At 40.7% G+C, this 21,412-nt stretch overlaps 1 protein-coding gene and 1 long non-coding RNA gene across 2 annotated transcripts in view; one reads left to right on the forward strand and one right to left on the reverse strand.

Moving 5' to 3' along the window:
• The window catches only part of LOC122540987, a 42,093-nt gene that overhangs the window by 6,805 nt on the left and 13,876 nt on the right, over window positions 1-21,412 (forward strand). The window contains exon 2 of the long non-coding RNA XR_006309481.1: window positions 10,816-10,974. This is a non-coding gene — a long non-coding RNA (uncharacterized LOC122540987). The remainder of the gene's footprint in view (window positions 1-10,815; window positions 10,975-21,412) is intronic.
• Window positions 16,462-21,150, reverse strand: bcl2l10 (BCL2 like 10). Its single transcript, XM_043677390.1, has 2 exons — window positions 20,426-21,150; window positions 16,462-18,713 (listed from the first exon to the last, which is right to left on the reverse strand). The coding sequence occupies exons 1-2, from the start codon at window positions 20,954-20,956 to the stop codon at window positions 18,591-18,593; spliced, it is 654 nt and encodes a 217-aa protein (XP_043533325.1). The 5' UTR covers window positions 20,957-21,150; the 3' UTR covers window positions 16,462-18,590.

Below are 21,412 nucleotides of genomic sequence, written 5' to 3' on the forward strand. Positions count from 1 at the left end.
GGAAGGTCCGGGACCTGATTGCGTACAGACCGAAGGTGCTCAGCAAAGCGATCACCCAGTCAGCGTTTTGCCTCTCCAATATAGAGGAGACCACATTGGGAGCAACGAATGCAATAGGCCAAATTGAAAGAGGTACAAGTGAAATGCTGCTTAATCTGAAATGAGTGTCTGGGGCCTTGGTTGGTGAGAATGGAAGAGATAAACGGGCAGGTGTTGCACCTTCTGCGATTGCATGGGAAGGTGCCGTGTGTGATGGGAGAGGTGCTGGGTGTGAGATGGGAGAGGTGTTCTGGTTCACACCCTCCCCACCTACATCCAGGATTCCTCTGATGCCTTGCGACACATTGACAGCTTTCAGTTCGCAGGCCCTAACCACCTTCTATTCACCATGGATGTGCAATCTCTTTACACCTCCATCCCACACCAAGACAGCTTGAAAACTCTTCGCTTCTTTCTCGAAAAGAGGCCTGAACGATCTCCATCCTCCTCCACTTGGCTGAACTTGTTCTCGTTCTCTCTCTCTCTCTCTACAACCTCTCATTCAACTCATCCCATTTTCTCCAAATCGAAGGTGTAGCAATGGGTACCTGCATGGGTCCTAGCTATGCCTGCCTTTTCATGGGGTATGTGGAACATTTCTTGTTCCAGGCCTACCGAGGTCCCCTCCCACAACTGCTTTATCGGTACATCAATGACTATTTCGTGCGGCTTCATGCTCTCGTCCTGACCTGGAAAAATTCATAAACTTCGCTTTCAGTTTCCATCCCTCCGTCACCTTCACCTGGTCCATCTCCGACACTTGCCTTCCTTTCCTTGACATTTCTCTCCCCATTTCCGGCAATAGTCTATCCACTAATATCCATTACAAGCCCACCGACTCCCACAGCTATCTGGACTACAGCTTTTCTCGCCCTACGTCCTGTAAGGGCTCTACCGCTTTCTCTCACCTCTGCCGCATTTGTTCCGATGAGGCCACTTTCCAAAGTGGTGCTCTTAATATGTGCTCCTTGCTCCTTCTTCTCCAACCGTGGTTTCCCACCTACAGTTGTTGACAGGGCTCTCAACAGCGTGCGATCCATCTCCCGCGCCACGATCCTCACCCCCTCCCAGAACAAAGATAGCGTCCCTCTTGTTCTCACTTTTCACCCCACCAGCCTTCACATGCAAAGAATAATCCTCCGCCATTTTCACAACTCCAACACGACGCCACCACTCAACACACCTTCCCTTTCCTTCTCCAGTCAGCATTCCGCAGAGATCATTCCCTCCAGGACAACCTAGTCCACTCCTCCATCACACCTAACACCTCTCCCATCACACACGGCACCTTCCCATGCAATCGCAGAAGGTGCAACACCTGCCCGTTTATCTCTTCCATTCTCACCAACCAAGGCCCCAGACACTCATTTCAGATTAAGCAGCATTTCACTTGTACCTCTTTCAATTTGGCCTATTGCATTCGTTGCTCCCAATGTGGTCTCCTCTATATTCGGAGAGGCAAAACGCTGACTGGGTGATCGCTTTGCTGAGCACCTTCAGTTTGTACGCAATCAGGTCCCGGACCTTCCTGTGGCTTGCCACTTCAACACACAATCCTGCTCCCATGCCCACATGTCTGTCCTTGGCCTGCTGCAATGTTCCAGTGAAGCTCAACGCAAACTGGAGGAACAGCATCTCATCTTCCAACTAGGCACGTTACAGCCAGCCGGTCTCAACATTGAATTCAACAACTTCAGATAATTTTATTTCATTTATTTTAATTTACTTTTTTAATATTTTGTTTCACTGTTCTGTACCTCATTTCTTGATTTTCTCTCGCTCCCCACTCTCTCATCACCCTTTTCCTCTCCTCTTCCCCCTTTGCTACCTTTCTCCCCTGTTTTCCATTTTGCCTCTGCTTCACCCCTTCCCTCCCCATATTTTGTTACACAGCACAAGGCTGAAGCCAGGTCATTCACAGCTCCTAATCTCCCTATAATCTCTCTATGCACTATTATAATTTCTTTATTGCTACCTTTGCTTCCGGAGCCATGACTCACCTTCTCTCAGCCTCATAAATACCTCCCTATTTCTCCTTTTTTTTAGCCTCGACAAAGGGTCAGTTAGACTCAAAACGTCAGCTCTTTTCTCTCCTTACAGATGCTGCCAGACCTGCTGAGATTTTCCAGCATTTTCTCTTTTGGTTTCAGAGTTCAGCATCTGCAGTAATTTGCTTTTGAACATTATCTGGTTTGCTTCCAATATTACTACATCTTTCCTTACAATAATGGGACCAAAACTATTCACAGCATTCCAGCTGTGGTCTAAGCAGTGCATTGTATAGTTTTAGCAATACCTCCTTATTTTTATGCTCCATTCTCTTTGAAAGGGCAACATACCATTTGCTTTCCCTATTACCTGACCTTGTACATGAGCTTATTGCAATTTATTGCATGAGAATTCCCAAATTCCTAGACTGCAGCTTTCTATGTTCTCAAATATTCAGCTCCTGTATTCCTTCTGCCAAAGTGCATAACAGATGGAATATATAGGAAAATGTGAGGTTAAGTTTTTGTAGATTTGTTCAACTTGTCTATACCCTTCGAGGCTGTCATCCTTACCACTTGCCTTCTCACTTACTTTTTTCATCCACAAACTTGACTTAGCATATCCACATCGCTCAAAGTCATTAACATTTGTAAGTTATGGCTCCAGCATTAATCCCTGTTGCACCCCACTAGTTTGCCATCCTGAAAATGCCTCCATTATCCCAACTCTATTAGCCAGTCCTCCAACCATACTACCTCCAACACCACAGGGTAGTATCAAAAGTAGCCTAAAACATGGTACCTTAAAAAATGCCTACTGAAAATCCAAATATATTATGTCCACTGCTTTCTCTTTATCTATGCTGCTGGATATCTTCTCAAAAGAATTCCAACAAATTTGTCAGGCGCAATACCCCCTTCATGAAGCCACACTGACCCTGCTTGATCATATTGCACATTTCTGAATGTATTTTATTATAAAGGATATAATGGCACTGTAGCATTTTCAAAATAACAGATATTGAGCTAATTGGCCAACAGTTAGAGTCAAAATCACTGCATGGAAATGGACTCTTTGTCCCACCATATTTATGCCGATACTTACTCTTCACCTTAAACTTGTTCCTCTAGCTTTAGGCATATCTGCCATGGGCGAAAATGCTCGTGATCTATCCTATGCCTCAATTTTGTTTACCTCAGATTCCCCCACTTCTTATGTTTCCTTCCCTTTTTCAATAATAAAGTGTTACATTGGAAAACTATCAATCCTCTGGACTTTTCCAGAATTTAAGGTTTTGGAAGAAAACTGCTAGTGCACCTACTATTTCTGTAGCAATATCACATTTTATTAGGGCCAGGGCCTTGCAGTCTTTTCTCCTTTTGATCCTTGATATAGGAATTTTGGAATGCTATTCGTATCCATCTTCAAAATAAAATACTAAGTGCTTGTTCAACTCCTCTGCCATTTCGTGGTTCCCTATTATTTCCCTTCCCTCATTCGTGAAGAGGCCCATGTTAATTTTGAACTCTTAATTTGTATATTCAAAAGAAACTTTTGGCCGTCCATCTTGATTATACTCAAGTTTACCTTCACCCATTATTATTCTAGTGGTTGTCTTTTGTTGTTTTTTAAAAAAACTTTCCCATTTCTCTACCTTACCACAAAAGTTGACCACATTGAAAAAAAAACTTACAATTTGATGGTACCCCTCTACTGGTTAACCATGGTTGGCTTATCCCCTTGCCAGAATCCTCCTTCCTGATTAGAATCTTTCCTGAGAGCCATGAACTATTTTCTTAAACACCACTATTTTTGTTCTTCAACATCTTTGCTGCTAGGGTCCTTCCTGATGCACTCCAGCCAGCTCTGCCCTCATTCCTTTGAAGTTATCCTCATAAGCTTTTGCTTCCAACCCAAGTTCCTCCCTCTCAAACAGAATGCTAAATTCCATGTTATGGTCAGTCTCTAGGGATCTTTTACTCAGTCATCATTTGACAAACCTGAGTCATTACAAGTCACCAGATCCAAAACAGCCGTATTCCTGGTTGGACCCACATCATGTTTTCCTCAAAACTGCCCCAAATACATATGAAATCTTTCACATGCCTACCTCTGCCAATCTGACCATCCCAATTTACAAGATTAAAGTCACACAAGGTAAAAAAAAAATGCCCTTAATACCTTCCAATTTATTCTGTCCCATCATACACCTAATGTCAGGCTGCTTCTATAAGTGTACTCTTCCCATTTTTATTTCTTATCTCCACTTATATGGATTCCACATCTTTTCATTCAAGATAACTTCTTGGTTATTAATGTTCTGAGGATACTTCCCATTGTTTTTCTCAGCCCCCGCAAGAAGTCACATTTAGTTCCCAGCTTTAATGTTCTGGTAACCATTGCTCCATAATGGCTAGAGGATCATACCCATTAAACTAGGTGTGTGCTGCTAATTCATTTGCTTCCTTCCTAATACCACCTGCATTGAAGTAAGAGCCGTTAATTTGACTTTGGCACTTTTTCCCATTTTGATCCTATTTACTGCGCTTCTCCGATGTTGACATACTTTCTCCTCTTGTCTCATTCAGGATATTATCCAGGTAACTGCCACAGCTATAATGCTGGTGTATCCTCTTGCTTTGTAGACTCCCTTTCCCCCCCACCCAAATCATACCCCTCTCATTAATTTGAGCTCTCAACGCTGCCCTAGTTATTTATTCCACCAGGGCACTGTCAGCATGGTTCAAATAAAACACATCCTATTTCTACCTTGGAGACCAATTTTAATCAGACTTCTTGCATTACACAGCAAGAATTAAAATGTTCCATTTTTATCCTGATTCTTTCACAAATATCACTAGGTTAGAGAGTAGATTGTATAAGCTTGCTAGCACGGAGTATGCTTGCACATGTGAACAAGGATCGGGAACTTGTATTGCACAGTAAAAAAAGATTAGCAATGTCACAGACCACAGGTAGACAAGTAATTAGTGTTACAGTAGACTCATGTGGAATGTCAACAGGGGACAACAGAGCAGTGAGAAATTATAGGCCTTCTGATGAAAAGTGTAAAAAAGTTTCATTTCAGAGCAGGGCAAGTTCTTTCTTTTCTGATTGAAAAGTATCTCAATTAATTTAAATCACTTAGCTAGCTTTAACCATGTTTGATGACATTGCTGTCACATTTGACAATACAACTGTCACGAGGCTTCAATAAAAAAAAAGTATTTAGTTAGTATTAAAAATGTTTTGGGATGTCCCAAAGTCATGAGAGTTGCTGCAGTTGCAAATGTCTTTCACCTTGTAATTTCTCTCCATTAAAGAGACACCGATTATCCATAACTGGAGGGTAACCATTACATAAGTGGGGGATAAGGGAAGGAGGCAGGCCTCCATGAACTACCAATGGCAGGACAGGGATGGAACCCATTCTCGGTTTTATTCTGCACCAATCTTTAGTCATCTAGTCAGTTCAGCTCAATTAATCCTCTCTTACTCCTTTAGTATTGTGATTTCCATTTTACTTTCTTCCCATGGTCCTACTCTGGAACAATAGCTGGTGAAGGCTGATTATGTTTACTCTGCCTCTACTTATTCCTTCATGATTAAAGAGCAGCACTGGTCCAAATTTAAATCCTAGCAAAATGCTAGGATTCTGAACTGAAACAGTGAGGGAATTTTTTGAAGTGTTATTTCTGGTGTTTTGTACAAATGCTACCAGATCTGCTGAGTTTCTCCAGCATTTTGTTTTATTTAAGAAAATACAATAGAGGCTAGAGAAAGAACTGGATTCAAAAATAAAATACCACTTTCTAAATTAGCATTGGAAACTCTCACAACAACCTGTTACAGAGAGAGGGAAACTAAATTGAGGCATACACCTGAAGGGTTTTGGCTTTCTGAATAGTAAAAGCATGATGGTCAAATGTTTTTAATTTGAATAATTGCAAAATCAGTTTCAAAAATCATCTTGTGACAAAAGCCTATAATCAGGTTGCTAATTGAGTCCTCTTAGCATTGTGCTGCTGAAAACATAAAACATCACTATTTATTTTAAATGAGTTGGCTATTGGCACACAATGAAAGCATATTTATCCAGTTACACCTCAAAACATGTTCATACAAACCCTGTAGGTTTATTACCCTCAAAACAAAAACCCAATCATTGGAAGACGACAGTAGTGTTGTATAACTTCTAATGCTCAAAGATTGCCAGCATTCCAAAAACCGAAACTGAGCACTTGAAATCCAACGTTCCTGATTAAATCACAATGATTAGCATAATTGGGGCGGAATTTACAGCCAGGGAGGGGAGCATGCAAAAGAATGTTCAAGTAAACAAAGCCAACTTCAATACAGGTTATTCAAACTCCTACTCTGCTCAGGCTGGAAGCAAGAATATTGCTCTATTCTTGTATATTTAAAGTTCAGAAAGTTGTAACTAGAATAAATATAGCAGAGAAAAAAATTACAAAGTCTAAAAGACTTTTCTACCTTAATAGTTTCAAAAATAAAGCAGCAAACCAGAGCGTTTCCCGCCTCAGACAACTATCTGTGTGGAGTTTGCACATTCTCCCCGTGTCTGCGTGGGTTTCCTCCGGGTGCTCCGGTTTCCTCCCACAGACCAAAAATGTGCAGGTTAGGTGAATTGGCCATGCTAAATTGCCTGTAGTGTTAGGTGAGGGGGTAGGTGTAGGGGTATGGGTCTGGGTGGTATACGCTTCGGTGGGTCGGTGTGGACTTGTTGGGCCGAAGGGCCTGTTTCCACACTAAGTAATCTAATCATTACATTTTCAAAATAGTTGAATGCTTAATCACATGCTAATTAGCTGTTGAGCTTGACAGACAATGCAAACGAAGCTATTTTCTTTGCAAGGCATTAGGGTATCATTCCTCTTGTTGCTTGAGGAATACTGCATGGCTCGTGCAGTCCATTCCTTTAAAACTCTTGTGCATAGCATCTCCTGAATAAAGATTTTTAACATCAATTGTGCAGCCTTAGATTAAAAATAATGTAATTTTTAGGACAGTAAACAACTCTGGATTAGGCAAACTGAATACCAATAGAACATATTAGCACAGGAATAGGCCATGTTATCCAACCTGTATGTATTATTCTGCTCTCAGAGCACATGTTCACTACAGAGTGGGAAGTGGTGAAGAGAATAGGAGGAAACAAAAGGATTCCCCTGTGCTCTGTTCATCCATCAAGTCTATGCAGCAGTCTCCCTATCACTAAACATTACAGCACAATCTTCAAACCTGCAAAAAGAAATCCTGAAGTCCAAGATCCTCCAGTGAGACAAGGTAGAACATATTTAGCTATCTATTGGTCTAAAAACTAACAAAACAACTTTCAACAGGGTAATCCTCCAGGATAAAATTTACAGGAAGATAGTTCAAGAATGAAAAGAGTAAACATGACATGCATTTGTCTTTTTCTTTGACATGTTACTACCCATTGTAGTCATTCCCAGGAATTTTGAATTTCTCTTTTCAGCTTTAAGATGTTGAACGGTAGGGCCTTAAAAGGAGTGTAGTGGAACAGAGGAATCTTGGAAATCAGGTTCAGAGTTCTCTGAAGGTGGAATCACAGGTAGACAGGACAGTGAAGGCTGCTCTCGGCACACTGGCCTTCATCAGTCAGGGTATGGATTAAAGAAGTTGAGAAGTTTTGTAGTTATACAGGACATTGGTGAGGCCTGACATGGAGTAGTGTTCAGTTTTCATCACCTTGTTACAGGATGTCATTAAATTGAAGAAAAAAGTGCAGAAGAAATTTACAAGGATGTTGCCAGGACTCAATGGTCTGAGTTATAGGAACAGGTTGGACAAGCTCGGACAAGCTCGGACTTCCCCCCCCCCCCCCTTTCGAGCATGGGAGAAAGAGAGAGACCTGATAGAGGTGAACAAGATCATGAGACATGGAAGAGAGTGAGTGCACTCAGCCTTTTTTCCCCAGCATTGGGGAATTGAGGACTAGAGAGCCATCGGTTTAAGGTCAGAACTGAAAGAATAAAAAAAAAGGTACCTGAAGGGCATGGTTTTTGTTTTATAGAGGATGGTACGCACATGAAAGTGAGCTGCCAGTGGAAGTGGTTGAGGCAGGTACATTAACAACCTTTAAAGGGCATTTGGACAAATATGTGCATAGGAAAGGTTTAGAAGGATATGGGCCAAGTCCATGGAAATGGGGTTAGCATGGCTGGACATTTTGGTCGGCATGGACCCAATTTGGATCAAAGGGCCTGTCTCCGTGCTGTAGGACTGACTCTACATTAAGGGAAACACAATGGATTGACAGAGAAACTACTGGTTGGCAAGTCCAAGAATAGTAATGAGTGAAATTAGGCAACTTCTTCACAAAGGGTGAGATTATAGAAATTTGGAACATTCTACATCAGACTGAAATGTTAAATCTGAGATAGGTAATTCCTTTTGGATGACATGCCCTCATGACATTACATAGATGAGACGTGATCTCATTGAATAGTGGAATGTGTAAGGAATGGCCTCCTCCTGTTCTAATGTTCATGTCAAGATTGCCATATTGGTCTAAATAAAACGGAATTCATTAATTCAAGTCATTTGTGCCTGAACTAAGGGGGAAAGAGGGCCATTAAACAGATTTTACATATATTTACATGCCAATGATCAGAGAAACAGGTCTAGACCTATAAACAAATATAAACACTGCGCATAAACTTCTAGTACACACACAATTACTGAGTACTAGTTGACTGCCACAATTGGTCACAAAATTTAGTGTTCCAAAAGGTTTACTGCAGGTTAGTCACAGGCTTCAATAAAAGTGGCTTAAATGCAATTAAGAACATTAAAGTTTTATCCTAAAATAATCTTAATGTCACTGACAGATCGTGACTGCATGTGCATAACTTCAGAAAGACATTAGAGAGAACTCAAATTTCAAAATTAGTAGTGGTTGCAAACTTAGAAACACAAACTGCAAGTTTCACATCTATGCAAGAGGCAATCATGCCCAATGTTTTACAATAAGCAAAGTTTCACTTATGACCAGTAGTACAGGATGTTAAATCGGCTGTTTCTGGCTAAATGCATGTTAATTCTGAGAAATCAGCTGTAGTGGGGAAGCCGTGGAAATAACACGTCTGAATAAGTTCACCACAGCTTCAGGCTAAAGCGTTGACAAGTAGATATTGAGCAACTATTCCAAGGCTCCAATGTGTTTGCACAAATATGCACAACTTCACAGCATAACCAATGTAAGTATTTAAAAGACTTCAAAAACCACAGCAGTTTACTTGATTGAATAATGTGTAATTTCAAACTTCATGTGCAAGTTAGTTCTGATCTCTTCAAAGTGGAGCACAGCAAGATGCAACTCTGAATAATTAAAGTTTCACTCTTATTACTTTGTAAAAATAGGATTGGGATTTTAAATGTTGAAGAGTGTGCATTTCACATCTTTTGATTACCAAATACTAGGATGAATGTTACTGATTCAACAATTTTTTTGAATGAAAAAGACAGACTGAATTATAGCCATTAAACTGGGCTAAATGACATTTTGAACTGTTTTGCTTTCACTATTGCTAAAGATCCTCGTTTGAATAAGTATAGGAATCTATAGAATAAAATTAATTCAGCCCATACTTTCCCTGCCAGCTCATCGAGAGTATAAAACTAGTCACTATTAACTCAGATTGTGTTTCATTGTTACAGTCAAATAATTTCAGGAAGAATTTTCATTGCATTATGATGTACCAAATCACAAAACATCTCACTAGAATGACCATAAAGACCTTAAAAAGCAATGTTATGAAGGGTGACTAATAACTTGACTGAACAGACAGCCAGCGAGAGAGAGAGAGAGAGAGAGACACATACACGTGTGTTGGGGCAGAAGGGCTGGACATGGTTAGAGAAAGTGTAAGGATAAGAATGGTAGAAAATGGAGAGTCATGGTAAGTGAAGAATTTTTTTGGCGGGGGGGCATGTTGAAGAAAACCAAATAGGTGAGATTTGGTGTAGGATAGGAGATAGGCAGAGATTTGAACAAACAGAGATGGGAATGAATTAAAATGGTAATTAAACATTAATGACTTGAGAGGAAAGGTTAGAAATGAGCTTGGAGCTTGTGAGGACAGAGGGGTAAAGAATGGATGTTTTGTGGAGATTGAAGACTGCTATTTTGAAAGGGTGACAATAGGAAGAGAAGGAACCATTTACAATCTCAGCCATCTACCCCAATATCTGCTTTTCCTGTTCTCAAATTTTGTCAAGCAATGCTCTTGCAAGTGCCTGAGGCATTGTTTCCTTTACAAAGGCTACATAAATCCAAGTCAGTGTTGCCACACCTTCCCACCTCCCCGCTCCCCCACCACACCCACCAAAAAAATATATAAGGCAAACCTCAAAATGCCAGGTATCAAATTCAGGTTGTGAAAAGGTTGAGGAGACAGAGGTTTGTTAATATTGAATAATAAAAAGAGGGGCGCTTGATATCAGGCATTGAGAAGGTGTTCCGATTGCCAGCGGTAAAGAATCTAGCAAACCTGAAGTACAAGATACCCAAAAATTCCAATATGGAATAAGGAGAAACTTCCTTACCCAGAACAGGAATTTAAAGGAGGGAAGCTATCCAGGTTCCAGCTACATGCATTTCCTTTTTATTGGACAGGATTTACAAATGAACATTATTTTAAAACTAATATTGCATCTGATGGTAAAGTGTGAAATCTGCAATAATTATCATTTTGACAGGAAAAGGTCTTTTATTTTGCATTCGTTCCTCTACATCTACAGGTTGCAAGAATTTCGTCCAAAGCTTGCCACAGGCTACATACATCAGAAAATGGAGAAGTCAAATGAAATTGCTCTTTGCCCACAATACCTTTGAAGATGGGTTGGAGGTCACATATGAAGCATCATGGAACACACCCTATCCTCAAACTAGGAAAATCGGTAAGGTGTCAGGCAACTAGGCCATCTTTAGCCCTATTGAGGTCTTAAGTGGCTAATAAATAGCCATTTAAAAAGGACCTCATTTCAATTATACCACAGGAAAATTAAATTCTCCTTCATGTGGAGGAGCCACCTGCACCATTAAGAAAGGTGCCTTACGAGAAATCCTTTTAATATACAATTTCTATCCACAAAACGCAATCTCAAGCCAACAGATTCGCCTCATTACATGAGAGGTCACAAATAGTCTTAGGACCAATCCAAGGTTTCTACGATGGCAGGCAACATTTTTATTTGAAGGCAAATTAAGATTGAGTTTGAATCATTGGATTATTAGCTCAGGAGGCAGCTACTTGGCCCATCATATTGATGAGTAATCAATTAGTCCCATTCCTCATTTCTTTCCTCTCATCTCCCATGTTTTTCTTCATGCCTAGCATGTGCCTAAACATTTTCTATTAGAAACTTTAAGTAGTTACAATTGTATTTGTTACTGCCACCCTGTTATGCAGAGCATTCCAGATAACAGCTCACTGTCCAACTGCTGTCAATGGAAACAGTTGCTGGGGAATAACATTGTAGAATCTGAAAAATCAACCAACCATTCACAACCACTCCCTGTCCAATGGGGACATTGATACAAAAATGGCTAAATCCATGGACTTTCTTTTAACTACAATTTGATGATATTGAATGCATAACTTTCAGTTAATTACAGGCTTCATGTCCTCAATATACATTCTGCTATTGGAAACTCCACTCTAAATATTTCATTGGCGGGCAGACTCATCATATGGAAACCAATTCTGAAAGAGCTGACACCTCAATTTTATTCAAGCAATTTTAAATTTGCAAATGCCCCAGATCAATAATGATTTCCACGCATCAGCAGAAACAAGTGCAATCTAATTACATAATCATTTTTAAATGACACTAGGGATTTCCCCAATTAGCCACAACTAATTTATGTGGGTCATGTCTCATCTGTTCTGTGTTAGTCGGTTAGACATTTTTCAAGTTGGAGCTTGGGAGTTTCCCCTCGCCCCCAGTTTATGCTGTAAATAGGTTCAAGATTATCATGAAGCCCCAAGGTTCTGCTGCTGTCTGCTGGCAAAGTTGAAGATATTTTTCCTAAATTTAGTGAGTGCAGAATGTGTTCCTACCTAAACAGGTAGTTACACAAAACAAGCAATTAACCACTTATGAAATGCTGCCAGCATTAAAACAAGTTTAATCAAAACAAATTTGCCTCCCATTTCACCAGAAGGCACTAAACTACATTATAGTGTGGCTCCAGGCCTGCCACCTGGCCTCTTATGTATTAAGTGCTTTTCTACATGCGTGCACATCTAAAACAAATTCAGAACACCGTAAACTTCAAAACTGAATATTCAAATCAGCAACTCCTATTAAACTTACCCGTTTTGGGGAAAGGGCATTAAGCACATTTAAGTAAAAAGGAGTAACTTATGGGTTTTTACTGAAAGTATATTGTTGGGCTACGACTTGTGCGACTTAGCCTGTGTGCTAAATACCAATGGCAGCAGAGAGAAAGCTGCATATCATTGCCAACATGGAGAGAAACTCAGCATGTTACAGGCTCAAGAAAAAGCATACCTTTGGCAAGAGTACCAGGAGGTTTCTGTGGAATACAATTATTGACAAAGATCAGTTCAGCTGAATGGCAGTGGATACCAGAGGTTGAATTTCCCCAGAAATTGTCAGAACCACATGATGCCAAGACTGTGCAAGTCATCAGGATCTCTCTCAGTGCAACCTTCTAGGAGACAGCTTCCTAAGTGTGGCCACCTCCACATCCTATTAACAAAAGATGGTGGTGAGTGGATGCCCAAGGCTAGTAGTAGAGAGGACTTGCTGCACATACCCACTGAGTACTAAAAAGGAGGTAGTGAGGATACCTCCGTATGAAACATCTCTCATACCTTCTACTAATTGGAGGATAGATTGTTGGAACAGGAAAAAGACATGTATTGTCAAGGGGAATTTCTCAAAATCTGAAAGCCCAAACAAAAACCAAAAACAGTTGGCAGATGGCGATCTCCAAGTAGGTGCCATCTCTGCAAATAGGCAGTGCTGCACACAAAACAGAAGAGCACAGTTAGCTTCAGAAAATGGCCCTAAAGTGCAAGAGTGAACTCCTTGGCTTGAGTGAGCTCATCTCCTTGCAGCGAGGTGACTTGTTTGTTTGCAACTCACCAAGCAATTCCTCAGCAGCAGCATAACTCATGGTCCAATGCAGGGTTAGGATATTTCAGCCTTAAAACTTTGTGGATCTGACAACATTCCAGCTTGCTAACCAGAGCTCAGAGCCTAGTGCTAAGCCCACTCAGTAGGATATGAAGGTGGGTCTGACCAACAGAAGGTGGGTCTGTTGGTCAGACCCACCTCATATCCTACTGAGTGGGCTTAGCAGTAGGCTCTGAGCTCTGGTTAGCAAACTGGAATGTTGTCAGATCCACAAAGTTTTAAGGCTGAAATATCCCAACCCTGTCTTCAATATTAACCAGTATTTAACAAGGTATGCTATTCATATGCTTGAGCAAAATTACAATTAGGAATGAATGGTTGGAGTTTTAGCTGACAAAAAAGCTGTTGTGTATTTGATCTAACTGCTTAATTTTTCAGTGGCATACTCACTCCGAGTCTAAGGTACTTTTCTATATTTATCACATCAATACATGCATTCTCTCGAGATCCTGTTAGTTTCTGCTCACTTTCAGTTCTTTATTAATTTTACACTCCCATTGTAACTTCCAATGTCTCAGTACTCCACACAAAAACAAACCAAAAACACAATCTTAGGCCAATCATTGCAGCCTCTAGATATTACTGAACCAGTCATTAGCTGCATTGGGAAATTACAACTCCACTGTTCAGCTCCATTCAGACCTTTTAGATGGAAATAATTTCAAAGCTCTTTGCTGGTTGAAGAAGAATATTTTGCATCTCCGTTTCGATGTTATGGGCCAAGTGTGGGGGAAATAGGACTAACGCAGGCAGTGTATTTTTGGTGAGGTGTCCTCTGCATTGTATGATTCTATGCTATTTAAAATTAATCAGCAGTATTTATTCCTTCATTGACTAGTCTGTTTAGGTTAATGAGTGTTAACATTTGCACCAACTGTGCACTTGGTTGATAATTATTAAATCACCAAACAAAACCAGCCACCACCTGACTTTCAAAGGCGCAATTACCAATGTTCTAATCATCTGTATTAGAATCAATGCTGCCAATTATAACCAGAAATACAGCAGAGGCTGAGTACTTCGTAACGACTGATCTACATACCAACCCCTGAAAGCCTCTCCATCTATATTGTTCAAGCCAGTGTCGACAGTATGCAACATAAAGGAACACATACATCCTGATAACACTTACCAGAGGCACCAATATCCAGTTCACAGGAATTGGAAACGTACCAGCCACAAGTTATAATTACTTTTACATTTGCAGACTTTACATACAGAAAAGAACAGCAACACTTTGACCCCCAACTTCCCCATCACCTGGATTTAGATATACAATCGTTAGGTCAGAATTTCAGAATTCCCTACTTAAACCTGACATGACAAACATGGATTCTCCTGCTCCTCAGACGTTGCCCAATCAGCTGTGCTTTTCCAGCACCACACTGACTCGGACCTCCAGCATCTGCAGTCCTCACTTTCTCCCATGTGTGCACTAAAGCAGTGCCAGGTGTCAGCTCACCATTCTTGGGGGAACCACAAAGTTAGTTAATACTACTCTTGCCTTGGAGCCCATGACTCAGGTTACATTCAAAAAATAATGCACTAAGTTGACATGCTTATGCAATTTAAGTTGGCGGGAAGTACTTTTCCTTTTTAAAAAAAACACAGGAAGCAACAGATGGAATTAGTGTTTGTCCTGTAGTGCTATTTTAGTGTCCCTCAATTAACATCTCATTCAGATCATTATTATATCAACGTTTGAAATCTTGCTTTGTTTATGAACCATTGAGAGATGCTATATAAATGCAAGTCTTTCTTTTCATGGAAATATGGCCTTGGCCACATTATTCATATCTAAAAGACCAATTAAAATTCTCTTGTTTGCTGATCACATCACCCAATTGACAAAAACAGCACTTATAAGTGGGAATATATATCCCACATACCCTTCAAAGCCTCAGGTACACATCCATTGGTGTTTTCATTGCCCTGGGAAAAGTATTCAGTAGATCAAAATTGATCCAGTTGTAAACAAAAAACATTGCTGATCAGTGACTACAGGGGTCATTTGAATGAGTTCAAAAATTCTCAATTTCCCACTCACCATTTACAGCAGGATTTTATAGCTGTAGATGTGCAAATTCCACAAACAGTGGACATCTAATCCAAAGTGGAAAATATTGTTACATTACTGGAGCTCTGGATTCACTGGCTTTTAAAAATTCTCAAACTTCAAAACATCATGGTACCAACAGGATACATGCAATACACTTTGTTTGATGTTTGAAATTAACCAAACAAAGTGTATTGCATGTATCCTGTTGAAATTAACCAAAACATCACTATGACTAAAAAAATAAATGAGCTATATGTGCAAGTTTCCTTTTCATCAATTCCCTCTTGACTTTTGATTCCATGATGGATTTGAGAGGGTGGGGGAGAAAAGGAGGAAATAGCATATGGGAAACAATTTTCAAAAATAAATCTGGAAACAAATTCCAGAAATAAATAAATTCTCCAGACCACAGTAGAGCTTTGAGACTTACCTTTCAGCGTTTTTCTAGCAGGGATCAGGATTTATATGCAAGTGAGCTGAACTACCACATTGTGTTATTTCAAGAGGGATTCATTTGATTAATGAAGTGATTCACCTACCAGTGAGAATTGGCTCTTATGCTTTTCTTCAGGAAAATCCTTTATTCCATATCAAACCAGCTTTGCTAATTATACAGATTGTAGGCATTCTTTACCATTACTTGTATGTAATGTTGATAACTTGATAGTTATATCAAGAACTACATCAATGTTGCAAGATAGTGGATTAGAGGTGGGGTCTGAGCTTATAAACATCATCTAGGAGATGTTTATGACAAGTGAGCTGGGCTGGAGTTCAGTAACCATATTTTTAAAATATGTGTAGCCTTCACTGCTGTGCAAAACTTATGACAAATTGCTGAGTGATAACACCCCATTGTTTGGAGAAAATTTTAAGGTGCATCATAAATGCAGAAGTTTCTTATAGTAGAACCACTTTGCCATGGAGTACAGTGTTTTAGTATGGAATTCAGCAACTGCAATATAAACATTATCCCAAGCTTTGTTATCATTCAAATATCTTCATTTCTGATCTCACAGGGAGCAAATTCTGAAGCAATGTCCTTGTTATTTTACCTTCCTTTGTGAAAGGTCACAAGTCATTGGTGTAATTAAGGGAAACCATTTACCCTCTTGTTTTTTTTTAAACCAGAACATTCAAATATAGAGTCAACTAGGAAACAGGACTGTAATCAACTTTATTTCCATTTAAACGTTTAATCAGCAATTATGCATTCCTCAACACTACCCTAAACTGCCCGAATGATATGCATTCTTAGATTTATCAGGTTAAATCTGCAGTTCAAAACTAAATGCAAAACAATTCACACAGAGCTGGGGACTAGGCTGTTGTCTTTACATATGTGCATAATTTGTCAGTCTGATCAGTGGTGTCACCAGATAGATATAAACATTTGATGAAACTTATGAATTCACCGAGAGAGACTACATCTATCTCTAACATCATTCAAACTTTAGCCCATCTAAGTTCAGCTACTCCCTAGACTAGTCCATTGCACACTCTCCTCTCCAGACACTTGGAAGTCGTGCAAAACACTTGCTCACCTACACACTGGCTCCTATGCCAGTGAAGCAACCTTGTTTTCAAGTCACTCAGGTCCTCAGTCCTCCCCCACTTCAATCCAGTCTGCATGAGCACCAAATTTAAATTGCTGAAAGTGCCTTGCACTTTCAATTGCAGACATTCAGTTCTGGTTCATACGGTGTCTCCAATTCCTGCCTCCTTTGGTCAGAGGGCCAAAATCAGTCAGGGGAACCACAAGGTTCTTGTCAATTGTCTTGGAATGATTCATTTCCTTAAAAAAGTGCTCTCAAATAGCAAAAGCTTGAAGGCAATGGTGGTTGAGGTTAGAATATATGCCTGTATTTATATCAAGTTTCACAGAGCCACTTGAATAAGATATTTATCGAGTGTTACCACACAGCCTCAGAATTTGCAAGTTTCATTGTTCTGTAATGCTAAATGGCAAAACCAGTCACAACCAACTTTAGCCACAAGCACACCATCATATTTGGGGGAAGATAAAACTTAGGCACATTAACATTTTAAAAATTCAAATTGTTTGAAAGTGTAGAATGACTTGCTTATTCAAGCATTATACCCAAACGGCATACATATATCAGAGCTGGAGAAAAACAAAAGACAGTAAAGTAATACATATACAGGAAACCCTGAAAAAGCAGTGTTTCCTCCTCTAACACTACTTAGAAATAATTAGGGCACAGCAAGGAATTTTGTTGATCAACCAAACAAATTTGACATCCTGTGTCTGAGAACATCCCAAAGAATACAGGAACTACATAATATTAATAGCTCCATACACCAAGGATAAATGCTCAGGTAAAAGCGAGCTTTTCAAAGCTGATTAAAGATCACAGCATGATTTTATTTTAATAAAATAAATACTATTATGCAATTTAGTATGTGGGATGTTTAAATCGTGATTTACCAGTCAACTTCCACAACTGAATTGCTTACAACATTCTAACTTGCATGTACAATGTAATACAACCTTGATACAGTACAGAATTATTAACACTTTGCTAGTGGAAAAATTTAAAAGTTACTTTGCTTGCAATGGTTTGCTAGCTAATGTTTACACTGTACATAAATATGGAAATACCATATTCCATTAAAATTGTGGTTATCATTTAAGACTAAAAAGATTGAATAAGCATTACTACAAAATAATAATGGACTTTCATAGACCAAAACTAATGACAGGAAAATGGAAGGGGAGAAACTAACAGTACTTGATATATACACTGAAAGGTTCTGTATTAGGTGGTTTCTTTTAATTTAAATTTGGAAAGAGATGTCAGATGTCATAACTGATATTCTGTTGCAAAAAGGTCAAATGGATGATTGTGATGAGTCAATTGTATTTGGCTATGTCTTGTCATATCTAGATTACTCAACAAGTTAGTGCAATTCTTTGAGATTCTCAGAACAGAACTAGGCTGTAGAAAAAGGCTTCTAATTTCCAGTTTGGTCATAACCTTGCCTTTTTTCTTCAATGCACTATTCTTAGGAAAGCCTTTTTAAAAGATTAAGAGATACTTTGTAGTATTGTAGGCAGTATATTAAAATGAAATTTAAGTGTACAAACATAACACTAGCAAAACTGCAGACAATTTTTGAAAATCTTCAGGTTTCTTGCTGTAATGTCGCACACAATGGTAACCTCCAAAAATACCTTAGAAATGAAGATAAAAATGGAAAACATTGTGCTGAGAAATTTATATCTTCTAGATGTTAGCAATTGTTCCAATTGGTCAGAAGCACCAGTCTATCGGACAGCAAGAAGACAAGCTAATCCAGCTATGCCAAACCCAGCAACTGTTATCAGCATGTTGCGTACTGTTGACTCTTGCCAATGGTCATCACTGCCAAAGAATCTGAGAAATCCCTCCTGTTAAGACAAAGAACAAATTTTACATTCACCAAAACAGCTTCACCCCTTTAGTTCCATTTGTTGAGTCTAATGTTACTATTAATATTTGGAACACTAACAGATGCAGAACATGAAAGACAACCAACCTTATAAAATTCTGAATGTTAAAATGGTCATATCTTAACACCCAGGTAAAGGGAGCACAGAAATCAGATTACATACTAAAATAATCTTCAAACATCAGCACTGACAGTCTATGCCAATGCATAAAGTCTCTTGCAATAAATATTCTGACTGTATTCAATACAGGGGAAAATCAATGGGAACATGAAAAATATTTGAATCTCAATAAAGTACTATCACTTCCATAAAATTAATAATTTGTATTCTTAGATTTCAAATGCCAAGCACAGCACTGTTCAATGTAGAAAATCAACCCCATTCAGAAAACAGGGAAGACAAGCAGCTGTGTTTGCTTCAAGATCCACATTCAATATCATGCATTGTGTATGCATAAGCCCAGCTGGTGTATTTGCGTATCGCCTGCCAGATGTCTATGTAAATTTCCCTAGTCCATATTTCTTAATGCACTTTTATTGATAGAGGATCAAATATTAAAAAAATCTACATATAAACATGTGTACAACTTAAAATATTCAGACAATTTTTAAAAAATCAGCCAAAATCTCTAGTACAATTTAAAACATTTATCTCCCCTTAATACTAGGAAGGATTAATTTATTTTCAACACATTCAAAAACCCTAAAATGTAGATCTATGCTGTAGCATTTTAAGATTCTTGCAATTCTAAACAAATGAGGCTTCTGAGATTACATTATATTAACATTCTAGTTCACATACAAACACGTGACTTTTAAACCAAGACAATTCAAATATGCAACACCTTGAATAAACAGTGTCACATGAAAACCTCCTCCACAAAAGATTTCTTTTGTAAGAAAAGAAAAAGGTTCCATGGTCATTTTAGTTATGCTGGTTGGGGTGGACAAGTTATGCTAAATAAACACACCCAAGGAGTCAGTAGTGTTCCTGCCTGAATGCTTCAAATATTGAAATTAGTTGTTGCAGCATGGCGTTATATTATTAGCACGAAGATTCAATGGAAAGGATAAGCGAGATACCACTTATCCAATCTTTTTTGTTGGTCTGTTGTGGAAGGTTCAGGCCATCAGCACATGTTTCCTAACAATCTCAAGGGACTTTGAGCACGTGACCAACCTTTAAGCTTGCCTTCAAAGTGTGACATCTCAGCCATTGCTCAATATTTGCCCCAACCCATTACAGGCTAAACCACCACGTCCCATTTACAAACCGCTTGCTTCTCCTTTTCCCAAGGTGAAGGCACGTTTGAGGGACGCGGGGTTGGTCAAGTAGCTCACACTTCTGCCTCAATATTAGACCAGCGAGTCAGCACTCAACTGTTGGCTACAGGAGTCACAGGGACATTAACACAGGGAAGAGCCAGTATAAGGGCAAAGTTAAAATTCACAACACCAGGTTATAGTCCAACAAAGTTTCATTGGAAGCACTAACTTTCGGAGCGCCGCTCCTTCATCAGGACTATAACCTGGTGTGTGATGTTTAACTTTGTACACCCCAGTCCAACACCAGCATCTCCAAACAATGAGTATAAAGGCGAGGCGCTGATGAATACAGGAGCAGGGAACCTGTACCCCAAGGTCAGGCCATGGGCTGCCTCCCGGACTTACCCAGCCCCCGTTTTGTTCAATCCACTCTCGCCGCTCCTTGCCCAGATAATTGGCCACACTCTCCGCCAGCGAATCCACAAGGCTGGGCCCGGCCTCCGGGCTCATGACGATGCCCGAGTCCCTCATGTGCCGGCCCAACACCCCGGCGAACGCGAAGATGCTCACCACCCGGCCCCAGTTCATCTTCTCGTCGGCCGACATCTCCTCCACCACCCGGCGCAGGAAGTCGGCCGCGGCCACCGCCGCCGTCGCGGTTTCGGTCTCCTCCCGGCCCGACGCAGGGGTCCCCGCCGCCTCTCCCTCGGGCCCGGCCGCCGCCTTCCGCGGCCAAGCCGCCATTTGCAGGCCGTTGTCGAAGCGGCTCTTCATGTTGCTGAACGCGGCCTGATGCTGCTCCACCATCTGGTCCGCCACTTTGCGGAGGGTGAAGGCCGTCTTGTTGGGCGGCCTCGGCTCCCGGGCCGGGTTCAGACAGTGCTGCAGGTAATCGCGGGCCAGCAGCAGCGCTTCCTCCTTCACGCCCTCCCGCATCCTCCTCGCCTCAGTCGAGTGCAGGCCTCGCTCCTCAGGCTGCTCGCTACCTACTCCCAGGGCTCCGCTGTTGCCAGGGGTAACGGTTGCCGAGTCTCCTTGTTCCTCCTGCCCCGCCCTCAGACAGTCAGGTTGCCCCAGTGACGCTCGCGGCTTCGCCCCCGTAAACGTTCCCCCGCCCTCCCCTCCCGAACTCCGGTTGCCCCGGTGACGCTCGTGGCCCCTTTTTCCTTCCTAACGTTGCCCGGTAACGCACCCAATCCCCCCTCGCGCTGACAGAGACTACGCCGACAGTAGCGGCGGAGCTGCCCTTTAAATGCACGTCACGTCCATTGTGACGGCGCACGAGCGTCACGTATTAAAGGGACGCTGGCCCCGCCCCCACCAAAAGCTGCCCAGCTCCTACCCACCCACACCCCTTCCCAACCCAATCCCTTACCGCAAACCCACCCGCAT

Source organism: Chiloscyllium plagiosum, chromosome 36 (genome assembly GCF_004010195.1).
Source record: "Chiloscyllium plagiosum isolate BGI_BamShark_2017 chromosome 36, ASM401019v2, whole genome shotgun sequence".
Taxonomy (NCBI): domain Eukaryota; kingdom Metazoa; phylum Chordata; class Chondrichthyes; order Orectolobiformes; family Hemiscylliidae; genus Chiloscyllium; species Chiloscyllium plagiosum.

Bases quoted from the DNA above. Each gene is read 5' to 3' on its own strand.
- bcl2l10 (XM_043677390.1), bottom strand. From the start codon at position 20,956: ATGCGGGAGGGCGTGAAGGAGGAAGCGCTGCTGCTGGCCCGCGATTAC. The intron at 18,714-20,425 runs GTAAGTCCGGGA...TTGTCTTAACAG, and splicing joins TTGAACAAAACGGGGGCTGG to GAGGGATTTCTCAGATTCTT.